Source organism: Lichenostomus cassidix, chromosome 23 (genome assembly GCF_008360975.1).
Source record: "Lichenostomus cassidix isolate B80296 chromosome 23, HeHo_3.0, whole genome shotgun sequence".
Lineage (NCBI taxonomy): Eukaryota > Metazoa > Chordata > Aves > Passeriformes > Meliphagidae > Lichenostomus > Lichenostomus cassidix.
The window spans coordinates 1,068,392-1,080,000 of NC_139503.1; the positions used below are offsets into that span (position 1 = coordinate 1,068,392).

General features: G+C 44.7%; 1 protein-coding gene across 10 annotated transcripts in view; it reads right to left on the reverse strand.

Annotated features, from left to right (window-relative positions):
• Positions 1 to 591: 591 nt before the first annotated feature.
• Positions 592 to 11,609, reverse strand: part of SRRM1 (serine and arginine repetitive matrix 1) — a 16,661-nt gene continuing 5,643 nt past the window's right edge. For 3 of the 10 annotated variants that reach the window (XM_085081490.1, XM_085081500.1, XM_085081499.1), the window contains 15 exons: positions 11,467 to 11,609; positions 11,152 to 11,264; positions 10,568 to 10,768; positions 9,909 to 10,112; positions 9,270 to 9,389; positions 7,483 to 7,754; positions 7,281 to 7,361; positions 6,862 to 6,948; positions 6,100 to 6,244; positions 5,823 to 5,864; positions 4,116 to 4,220; positions 3,171 to 3,632; positions 2,407 to 2,584; positions 1,756 to 1,950; positions 592 to 1,588 (listed from right to left, as the gene is read on the reverse strand). The exon at positions 11,467 to 11,609 is cut by the window's right edge. In XM_085081490.1, coding sequence (XP_084937616.1) covers positions 1,484 to 1,588; positions 1,756 to 1,950; positions 2,407 to 2,584; positions 3,171 to 3,632; positions 4,116 to 4,220; positions 5,823 to 5,864; positions 6,100 to 6,244; positions 6,862 to 6,948; positions 7,281 to 7,361; positions 7,483 to 7,754; positions 9,270 to 9,389; positions 9,909 to 10,112; positions 10,568 to 10,768; positions 11,152 to 11,264; positions 11,467 to 11,609 — 2,453 coding nt within the window. In that variant the 3' untranslated portion in view covers positions 592 to 1,483. The remainder of the gene's footprint in view (positions 1,589 to 1,755; positions 1,951 to 2,406; positions 2,585 to 3,170; positions 3,633 to 4,115; positions 4,221 to 5,822; positions 5,865 to 6,099; positions 6,245 to 6,861; positions 6,949 to 7,280; positions 7,362 to 7,482; positions 7,755 to 9,269; positions 9,390 to 9,908; positions 10,113 to 10,567; positions 10,769 to 11,151; positions 11,265 to 11,466) is intronic. The other 7 variants (XM_085081494.1, XM_085081493.1, XM_085081492.1 and 4 more) reach the window with 7 other exon arrangements.

Consider the following 11,609-nt stretch of genomic DNA (forward strand, 5'->3'; position numbering starts at 1 on the left):
CAGGACAGAAAGAATTCAAAAGCATCCTCCATTCCCCCTTCCAGAGGAACCTCAGCCTTCAGAACTGAGCTGATCTCAGAAACACAGCTTGAGCTTTTACAAGAGTTCCACAGTAGCAGTGCAGCAGGTTTCCACTGTGACTACAGGAGTTGGAACTGGATGATTTGTCAGTTCCCTTCCAACAACCCACTCTGATTCCATGGAAAGGCAGGAAGCCCCCAGGATTCCTCAGATGAGCTCTCACACCATTACAGCTCCTTCTCTAAGTTAATCAAACCTGCTGTTCATTTTTTTGCAGGACCTTGAAACACCTGACTTGCTCTGACAATCAATTTTCACAGCAAATATTTTGTTTAAGCTTCTCCATCCTCTCAGAGCACTGCCCAGGTAAGGCTGTTTGACTCTTTCTTTGCAAGAACATGAGCATCACTAATTAAAGGGCTTTTCCTGCTCCCCCAGGCCAGTTAAAAGCTTCAATTTTTCCAGAGCCAGCACAGTGGATCAAACACTTTCCCATCTCTGAGCAGTCATTAACCTTCCACAAAACAAAGCTGATTAGCAAAGTAAATGTCCATATAAAAATAGCCAACATCTGTTTAAATTTAGAAATTTATTTTGTTTAATCCACAAGCTTTATATAGCTTTAGTTAAAAAAACAAAAACAAAGAACAGTGAAAACATGACAATATCCAAAGTTCAGGTTCCTCTAAACTTTCAAAGAACACAGCTCTGAAAGTTGCTCAGACCATTCCGAAGAACCGTAACGAGACAAGATTTATGAATGGGGCAACGACAGCTCACAAACAAAATTTATGGAACTGAAGGAATTATTTTTTTTTTTTCTGGGATTGCTGATCATGGAAACTGCCCTTTAAAAAAAGAACATAAAAATACAAATGAAATTCCAGTGTTCCAAATCAACATGTTACATCAATATAAACCCACAGTGTCCTGGTAAACAACATGCTTTCATTTATGTACCACTCTAGATTGCTATTTCTTGATTGGCTTTAATGGAGACTATACAGGCAACAGTAGAAAGCATTAAAATAGAGATGTACTTCCTCGGAATTCTGCAGTGGTTTTACTCCTGGGCAAGCCTACAAACCACAAAGGTTGGTAGCATCATGTAAGTGATACAAAATAAGTCAAATGAGACCCTCATAAATTCTGCTCAAGGCTCTGCTGGATTTCAAAGAAATGAGGGAACTGACGGTCATGTTTCAAACCTCCAAAACAAATTCCTATTGCTTCTAAAAAGTCTCACCCTAAATGAAATTATGCTGACTGTCAATGAAAGAATGTCACTAGTACACTGTGGACACCTTTTGTAATGTAAATCCATGCCCTTTGTACATGGTGAACCTCAACCTAGCAATTATTACAACAAATGTTATATTCTAAAGCTCAAACACATTTAGCAATTTGAAATTGAATTCTGAGTACAAACCAAATAAAATGTACATTATATCAAAGGGTTGGCCTAGGAGGGGGGAGACACCTGCGCCTTCCTCATGGACCTCAGCGCCTTCTCCCGCAGGTGCTTTTCTAGGTCATCCAGGTTGTCCTCGGGTTCACTCTCTGTCTCCTTCAAACAAACACAAAGAGTTGCTTCAAACACCCCAGACCCAGCCAGGCTGAGCCCTCCCACCACTCAAATCCCCCCACAAAATCCCATTTTGGAATTAGGGCTGTCAGTCACACCCACCTCCACCTGTTTCTTACAAAGTGAAGCCCAGGTCCCAAAATTCTTACCTTTTTGGGTTCTGTTTCTGCTTCCTGGTCTTCCTGTGCTGAGGTGGTGTCTGCTGCAGCCACAGCAGCAGCTGCTGCAGCTGCTGCTGCCTTCTCCTTCTTATGCTTTTTGTGTTTCTTGTGCTTTTTATCCTTTTTATGCTTCTTATCCTTCTTTTTCTTCTTCTTCTTGCCACCACCTTCTTGATCTGAATTCTGTAATGAGTAATTCAATAGATGTTACAACTCATCTCTAAGACTTCAAACTTCTCTGGTGAAGAATGGAATTGTCCCTGGGAAACACCTCGGAAGAAGAGGTGAAGATACCAAACAATCTGTTCTCTTCCCCCTAGGAATACTCTGAGTTTGCACATAGGATGCTAGGCTTAAATAAGCCCACCTCACTTTGCAGACCATGAAGCTCATGTACAATCATTAAATGGGAGACTTTTTTCCCCCTGAAGTCTGATTTTCTATACAACAGCACTTTTTCCCCAGATTTGGAAATGTTGAGTTTGAAAAATTTATGTTGCAAATTGTTTCTAACTACAAGAAATGACCCCAAGCATTTGTACCCCTGTGAGTAACCCTGGAACTGCTCAGCAGCTCAGCCTTCCTGACAACAACTTGCCCCAGAACCCCAAGAAATGCTGCTTTAAGGCAAACAAATACCCTGGCAGGTGATGGGCTCTGAGTTGGGCTCTTGGCCTTTTTTGCAGGTGACCAGTTCGCGGAAGGAGAGCGAGAGCGAGCAGGAGATGCAGGTCCTTGGTGTTTTTTGGGAGCTGCCTCAGGTGAGCCTGACGCAGACCGGGATGAGGACACACGCCGGGGGCTGGGGGTGGAAGCCCTGAGAAACACAAGAGTCACAATTTGAGACAAAGAACAAGGAAATACTAACAAAAGAGCCAAATGAACACGTGTGCTTTAACTTGGTCAAGCTGCCACTTCAAAGATCATTAATTGCTTTGCTGATGTGTTAAAACAGGCAAAACAATGCAAGAGCAGAGTGGATCCATAATGCAGAGGTATAATGCAACCTGAGAGCTTGCTAAACAACCCTGCTGCTGCTCAGAACTGATTGCTGCCTTTCTGGTACCACTAAGTTATAACCACGTAACAGTCAAGAGAACAGCAATGCTATTTTACCACCCAGTGCAAAGTTCTCCACTCAGCTACATCTTCCTTTGGAAAAAAAAACACTAAGCCAGCACCACACCTTTCACTGTCTGCTCATAAAAGCAGCAGCACACTAAAGACAAAAAAACATCCAATTTTAGCAGTTTATCTTGAATGACCACTCAAGGGTGGAATGAGATGAGCATTAAAGCTCTTCCAGCCCACACCATTCTGGGATTCCTTAGCTACTTCCACTGCATCATAACAAAACAACAATCCCTCATTAAACTCAAACAAGGCAAGGAGAATTTTTTTACTTTGTTTTCTTGGGTTCTGGTGTTCTGGACACCCTCCTGATGGGCCTGCTGCTGGGAGAGGGTGACTGTCTCCTCTGCGGCGACGCCGACGCTCCCCGGCGGGGCGGCGGGGGGCTGGAGGAGGGGTGGGAAGCTCGAGGCCGTGGTGAAGGTGAATGCCTTTTGTTTTGTGGTGGAGAACGTGTTTCCCTGTTGGATCTGCTGGGAGGAGACCCCTTCCTATGCTTGGAAGATATGGAAGGGGAGCGCCGTTTAGCAGTGGGGGAGCTCCTCTGTTTTGGCGGCGGGGAGTGGGAGACTCTGCGCTTGGACTGGGGGGAAGGAGAGGCTCTTCTTTTGGGAGGGGGAGGAGGAGAAGCTGTTCTCCTCTTGGGAGGGGGAGATGGGGAATATCGCCTCTGGATCGGGGGAGAGTATCTCCGTGGAGAGGGAGAACGTCTGCGAGGGGGTGGTGATGGAGACCTGCAAAGAGAATAAACCTTCAGGAGCCACCCAGGCTTGGGAATCAGTCAGCAGTGCCCTGCAGTTCACCCAAAGAGGGGGGAAAAACCCCTCTAGAATTCCTTAAACTTCTAAAAATTTAAACTGGAATTCTTTAGAAGTTTTAAGAATTTAAAATAAAACTCTTTAAAAGTTGTTGCCCAGAAAGGTTATGGTTGCCCCATCCCTGGAAGTGTCCAAGGCCACATTTGGAGCAGCCTGGGACAGTGGAAGGTGTCCCACCCATGGCAGGGTGGCACTGGATGAGCTTTAAGGTTTCTCCCAACCCAAACCATCCCGCGGTGCTGCGATTCTACAATTCAGGATTTGCAGCAGCAACCCAATGCCATCCAGGCCACACTCCCAACCCCACCAGCAGAACCACAGCAGAACCACAGCCCCCTCAGCTTCCCAGGCAAGGCACTGGGATCAGGACAGCTCTCCCAGTCCGTGCCCCAGGTGTACCTCCGGCGAGGTGGGGTTGGCGAGCGGCGGCGCCGGGGCGGAGGGGCTGGGGAGGGCGAGCGGCGCCGGCGCGCTGGGGGCGGCGAGGGGCTCCTCCTCCTCCTGCTGCAGGAAAACAGGGCTTTGTCAGAAAAATTCCAGCTGAGCCACCAGGTTCTTCACGTGCTGGTTTCACTGCACAAAATCAGCTCCTTCATGCGCTTTTAAATGAAATTCTACTGGGAGCACTGATGGAAAAGATGTACTTAAATCTGATGAGCGTGAGACAAGAAGTGTTTGACTGTGACTCTGAGCCCACCACACACAATTCCACATCTGCACAACCTGATCCATCACCACCTTCTAGCCATAAGAAGACCAAGTGATTAGAATAAGGGATGGATCGTGTGCTGATTTTGCCTAGGGTAGAGTTAATTTTCTTCACAGTGTGAAACTGTGCTCTAAAAAATAGCTTTTATTGAAGGATCTGAAATCCAAAATTATTTCTTTCTTGAAATGCAGTGAAGAAAACAGAGTGGTTGCTAAACTGCAGCTCTCTGGATTAGAACTGTTCGGCAAATGAGCCATTTTGTGCTGTGCAGGGCTTACAACAGACTTCTGGAATGGGGAATTTTAATCCAACACATACTTGCCTGGAATTTTAAAGGACAGGAATATTGGTAAAGTGAAATATTCCTGTTTTTAAAAAAAAGCTATTAAGATAAAATGACTGGATAAGGGAAAATGAGAGCAATTAAAAAGGAAAGCAACTCATTTCCATGAAGCGAAAATTGATTTCAAATACGCTGGGTATTGTTCTCCAAGGCAATGAGACACACTTTTATAGATAAGAGTTTTCTCCAAAACACAATGTTCTTTTATGATCCAAAAAAACCCCAGCTTTGAAATGTACTAATTGTCCTAATTAAATGTGCATATATGCAACAGGCAGTAGGTGAATTCAGTGTGTTGCAAAACAAGAGGAAAGCCTTTGAATCCAACCTGTTTTCCATAGAATTGTTTGATAGGATCCATAATTAGGGAGGTTACATTTGTGAGGTAGTCATCCTTATCTCGCACATCATGATGCTGAGTATCTGCTTGCTAGGGCCTAATTACAGCCTGCTCAAGGGTCATTACATCCAATTAATAAACCCATCAAGCACACAGCTTCCTGAACCTTTCTGTATTCTCAGATCAACACAAGCATATAATGTCACAAATGAAAAAGTCATTACTATTTTACTTTTGGTCTACTTCCAGTAGTTCCAAATGTCTCATGAACTGAGGAATGAGACTTTACAAAACTCCAATCATCTGTGACCCAGAAGATCAAGATCTTAATTGCTTGTTGCACATGTGCAGGAGGGTTTGAGTCAGAGGAATCCAACACTGCTCACCCAAAGCTGGGTGTCTGGAGTGAGGAGTCCCTGAGGAACACAAGTGTTCAGCTGTTTTCAGGCACCAGAGAGATGCAATAAAACTGATTTTATTGATGTCACAGGCTGATGTGAATTAACACAGAGTGAGCACTGAAGGACACAGAGCAGATGGTGTTCCTTCTCTTTTTTTAGCCATTGAAATGGTTCCAGAGCCAACACATTAAGGAGCACATCAGTCTGAACTTCCCTTACTCTGAATGTCCAAGTCTGAAGGACAAAGGATGGCAAATGCTTATCCATGCCAAAATAAATGACAGCCTGTGTAAGAGATGAATTTCTAACCAACCTTTTCATCACTGGCGATTGCCACCTCTTTTCCATCTGCATCCTGAGAGCAGTGGAGGGAAAACAAAACAAAACAGATCTATCTGCCACTTATCTGAGGCAGAAACCAACATGTCCAAAGAAAGGTCAGAGTCATTTACACCGAATGAGTGTAACGGGAAGGAAATCTTGAAACAAGATGGGGCAAAGTGGGTATGACTTGATGTGCATTTGGTGGCAGTTGCAGAGCAGATCAACAAAATTAAAGAACAGAAAGGGTGAGTTTAAAGCAGAGTTACCGAGGGGAGGATTCCTTCTGCCGCTTGCGGGGCGACGGCGAGGGGCTGCGCGAGTGCGAGTGGCGGCGGCGCCTGCCCACCTCCCCGTTCTTCACGTTGGACCTCTTGGGTCTCTCCTCTTCTGAGGAAGATGAAGAACCAGAATCTGCAAAAGTAGAAGAATCACCATCTGGGAAATGATCCTCGTGACACTGAGCAGTCATACATGGCTATGGTTCTAATCAACCTCCTCTCCCACAAAACAAGAACCCAAAATTTAAAAGCAGATCAACCAGAAGAGTTGGCTGAAGCCAAATGATAAATACATCTACCAGAGCTGGGTAAAAATACTTGCAGCAATCTAACTGTCCCCACAAAATTTGGCTAGACAGGTAATTTAAAAAGTGAATTGCAGTTGCTTTTTGAAAGATTATGTGGATAAAAATACCCAGGTGAATTCACTGATCTCAAGCATAAAAGAGTCCAAAATAAGAACAGATGAAGTAACCCACAGCACACATTTGTGTGTGATGTTAAAGAGTTTACAGGTACAACTTTTAAAGATGCAAACCCATTAACAAAAGATATATAATAACCTTTAGAAGTCATACTTCTATTCTTCCTGAGCAATAATTAAAGTGACCTCATTATGAGTGGCAAATCTGTAATTAAGTTTACAACAGCACTGCAGAGCACACAGCCAATAGCTTTAATCTATATTTGAACTTAACTACTACAAAAGTAAACTACAACCCAGTTTTAGGGAATTCCCCTCCTCCATACCAGATGAAGACTGCTGATTTTGCCTCCTGTACTGGCACCTCTGTTGGACAGAATCTGCTGCAGCCATTTTGCCTCCTTTGTCTTCTTCTGAAAGGACACACATGGACAGGGCACTTAAACCAAGGACACAAATTTGCCTTATTCAGGCAGAAGCAAAGTCATGGACAGCAGATCATGGACCCTGGGGTTTTCCCCACTTAAATCTTAGGACAACATAAGGCTGGAATGCACTTTGGGCTTTTCTCCCAAGCCATCTTGGATAGAACAAGGCAATATGAGTGATCACCTTTAGAGTTCTGAAACCTCTTTCTTTCCATGCCAGGCTACCAGGAGAGCTCAGCATTTCACCACCCTTTACTGTCAGGTATTTTTGACTAAAAGCCTCACCCAGAAATAGAGCTGACAAGTGAGAGCCATACCTGATTCCGACAGCTCTGCTTTCCTGGGCTTGGGTGCTGGCGAAGGAGATTCTCTTTTCTCAGTACTCTTATGTTTGGGTGCTACAAGACAAAACCAAACAGCTCAGCTGCAATTCATGCCATTCCCTTCCCACTTTTCTCCAAAATACACACACAATCTTTGAGAGAAGTCCAAACCCAAAGCAATGACAGCTTCCCTCACCTGAAGCCCTGCTGGGTGAGACGGAGCCGCGGCTTTTCCTGTTGCGGCTGGACTGCTGGGGGGTGGGAGACCTGCGGGGCTTGGGCGGGGGGCTGGCGGGGGGCGAGGGGCGGTGCCGGCGCCGGGGAGGGCTGGCCGAGGGCGAGAGGCGGCGAGTTTTGCGGGGAGGGCTGGACACAGGTCTCTTGGGAGCCTTCTTTGGTGGAGAGCGGGAGCGTGAGGAGGATGAAGAGGAGCTGCTGCCGGACAGAGAGGCCGAGGATCGTCTTCTCCTGCAAATCAAAGCCCATGTCAGGTCCTGCCCGGCCGCAGAGGGGAAACATTTCAGCACAAAGAACAAAGAACTGCAGTTGTTTGCAAGCACAGACACTGAGCCACAGACAACAGCACTTCCCAAACATGGTGGACAGCCTTCAACACTTGGTTTGGAGAAGAGGAGGATAACAACCCATCTTTCACAGTTATTCTTAAACTACAATAGTGAGCTAAAAATTGTTAGTGTCACCTTCACTGGCTTTCTGTCAATCTACAGGCTACAGCTAAGCTTTAGCTTTTTTTTTGTCCCTGGAAACAATTAGTTTTGTCTGGGCTCTCTAGCTTCTGGGTGGTTAAGAGAACTTCTCTGTGTTAGCACATGTGACTTAAATGATCTTCAGAGCAGATCCGAATAAGAGTTTAGTGTGAAAGTACACTAAAATGTTTTACACCAGGAGGTGAAAATTCTAGACAACTTAACAACAATTCAAAATCAATCTATCTATCCTTATGTTTTAGTCTTTCATCTTTACTTTGCAATTTAGAAAGGTAGGGCCTCAGAATTCTGCGGCAAAATTTGTGGCAAGTTCTGTTGCAATTGTGTACCTGCAGAATCCACCTTTGGCTGCAGAATTCCTGAGAACCTGGAAAAAAGAAACCCTACCTTGAGTGAGATAAACATTTGCTGAAAGGGAGCTCTTGTACATCTTGCAACATACATGTTTGATACTTTTCACAGTTTTCCCAGTAACTGTGTGAAATGAACATATGGACAAACTCAGGAAATAGTCATCACCCTGTCACAGAAAGGAAGAGAAGTGTTCCTTCCTCAAAAACAACTGCTGTACACAAGAAACATCACTTTGATTCTCTTCCTATGAAGAGGATAAGAATCTGTTCTCTCCCCATGAAGACAAATATCTATTTTGCCTTTGCCATAAGCACATAATTTACTTTGCAAGGCAACTAAGAGCTTTGCCACTAGAACAATTCTTATGCTGTGAAAAATGTGACTTTCAACACCAAAGGGCAAAACTTGAAGAATTTAAAGTAAGAGAACACGAAGAAGAAACATAATTCAACTTCAAATTTAATTTTACATGATAGAAATACAAGTCATAATTAAAAATTCCCAACAAGTAAAATTCAATTACTTGTTCTTGGTTTTTTTTTTCCCCAGGCAGGAAAAAAAAGTACTGAGACTTAAGCAAAAAAGACCTAAGAGATGTCATGTCAGTCTGTGCTGGGAGCTACCCAGAGCCATTTGAAGAACTAATAGCTCTAAAATTGCCACTTTTCAAAAGGGTGGAATTCTCATCACTCTTCTAACTCAGAAGAAATAATTTCCCAGCTGTAACTGTGCTCGCCCACAACGCACAGGAAATGTGACACCACAGTTTTTCCATCACTCTAATCACACACCTGACAGCGCTAAGGTGAGATGAACGAGGTAATTTTGCTAACACAACTAGAGTTCCCTTTCACTTTGCAGGTTTAGCACTTGCAGCTGTCTCAAAAAGCAGGGATCTTACCGCCTCACAGGGGATCTGCTCCGTCTGTGCCTGGGTGGGGGAGGCATTCTCCTGGGTGGGCTCCTCCTGCGTGGGGACGGCCGGCGCCGCGGGCTGGGTCGCCTTCTAGGGGAGTAAGACCTGTCACAATCAGAAATTCCAATGAAAAGCAACTATCTAACTTCCAGAGTTGAGGAGATTTATCCTCAGGGCACTGAGTGCAGAGTTGCTTTCCTTCAAGTGCATCGTATTAAGGTGAGGATGAGAAGTTTACGTTCAGATACAAACAGGACTTTGAAGTTTAACAACATCTCTCTATTAAGCAGTAAAATAATTTTTAAAAGGAGGAAAAAGAAGTATTTTACAGCATTTTCAACATCAAACCCATGTCCTAAAAAAAGGGTACACAATCCCCATTATCAATATTAAGCAGCCCAATTTCTTCTCCAGTCAGTGCTGGTCACTGTGAGCATTTTTTAATGAATCAATGCAAACAAAACACTCCCAAACACATTTGTGCACCAAATGCATCTTTCTCATTTGGCCAAAAACATCCACACCTCAACACCTCCAAAAATATCACTAACCAAGAACATTAAGTGGCACCTTCAGCAGAAAACATTCATTCTCAACCTTCACAATCAACACCCCAAGCCCTACCTTGACCGTGATCTATGGCGCCTTCTGGGTCGAGAATGAGATGGAGAATGGGATCGGGATCTTGACCTGGACTTGGACCGACTTGGGGATCTCTGGCGAGTCTTCTCTTTCTCCTTCTCTCTCTCCTTCTTTGAGTTACGTTCTGGTGAAGTTTCCTTAGTCTCTGGTACAGGAGGTTCAGGTTTAGGAGCTTTTGGGATATCACTGTTAAAAATAAGGACTTTATTCGTAAGCACATACAAACAATAGCCTGTAGAGTAACACTTCAGAAGCTGCCCAGATTTTCCCCTACAAAAAACATTCTCCTGACAAGATGCTCCAGAACTGTGAAAAGAGTTAGAATTTGGTACAACGGTTCAAAAAGGAGAATAAGTAACATACAGGCTAAGTGACGACAGCCTGCAGGAAGACAAGATGACATTGTCACAAGTGACAGTGATGACCAGGACAATGAAATCATGGTGGCAGCAAAGCACACTGCCCTTACAATTCTACACAGGAGAAAGAAACCCTACTGAAGATTAAATAAATTCCTTGGCTGTTGAAGTGGCACAAAGAGGAGAAGCATTGCCCAAATCAAGCTCCAAGGAGGTATCAGGATAATAATTCCATTTTTTACTGGCAATGTATAGCTCAACACACAGAGTTCTCACACTCACCTGTTTGAAGTTGCCTCTTGCACAACAGTCTCCTTTGGTTTCACGGAGGGCTCTGGCTCAGGAGTGGCCTCTTTCTTCTCGGGGGCAGGGGTGGCACTGCGGCTCTTGGTGCGGTGGTGGGGCGAGCGCGAGTGGCTGCGCTTGCGCTCGCGGCGCACCGGGGACGACCTCCGCCGAGGGGATGGAGAGCGGGACTTGCGTCTGCAGGGGACAGAAGGGACACTCACAGCTCTGGGACAGCCAGCAGAAAAACACTCTGCAATCAGGGACACTCAGCGCTGTTTGCAGCATTTAGAGCAGGCAGAGAACTGAACTTTCTGCTGGTAACTCACGGACAAATTCAGATGTCAAACAGAAAACCCAACCCCCCAAAACTAACAAAGCCTGGAACAGATGAACCACTGAAAACAATTCCATGTCAAAGTTGCTCTGGTTTACTTGCAATTCCTGTTCAGCAGTAGGTCAGGCCAGCCTGCTACAATAGCTGAGGGGAGTATTTCCAAAGCTCAATTAATTTTTCTCTGCCACGTGTCCTCCCTCTGTTCTACAGCACCCTTGATATGCTGCCTGTGCATTTTCATTACCTTCTTGGACTCCTGGATCTGTCTCTTTTCTCTCTGTTGTCTTTGTCTTCCTTATCTCTCTTCTCTTTGTCCTCATCTTGTTTCTTCATGGAAGCCAGTTTCTCCTGCTCGATCTGTGCAACCAAATATCAGCACTTAACTCAGAGGCAGCATACAGACCTTATCAAATATGTATGTCCAACACCAGCAAATATCTGCTGCAGGACTGGAACGTTTTGCCCAGGCAGCAGAGCTCTGCTGAACCCAAAATTTGAACAGCCACCAATTCTGCCCAGTGCTCACAACCCATCCACAACTCCATTTAGAAAATCCTACCTGTCGCTGTTTTATTTCTTCTTTCTTCAGTTCCAGAAATGCAGTTGGAATACCAGCAATGTTTTCTTGTGCACTTAATAGCAGTGGCCACAGCTCTCCCATGAACTCCCTAGCATTTTTCCCATTCAAAAAACCAGTCAGGT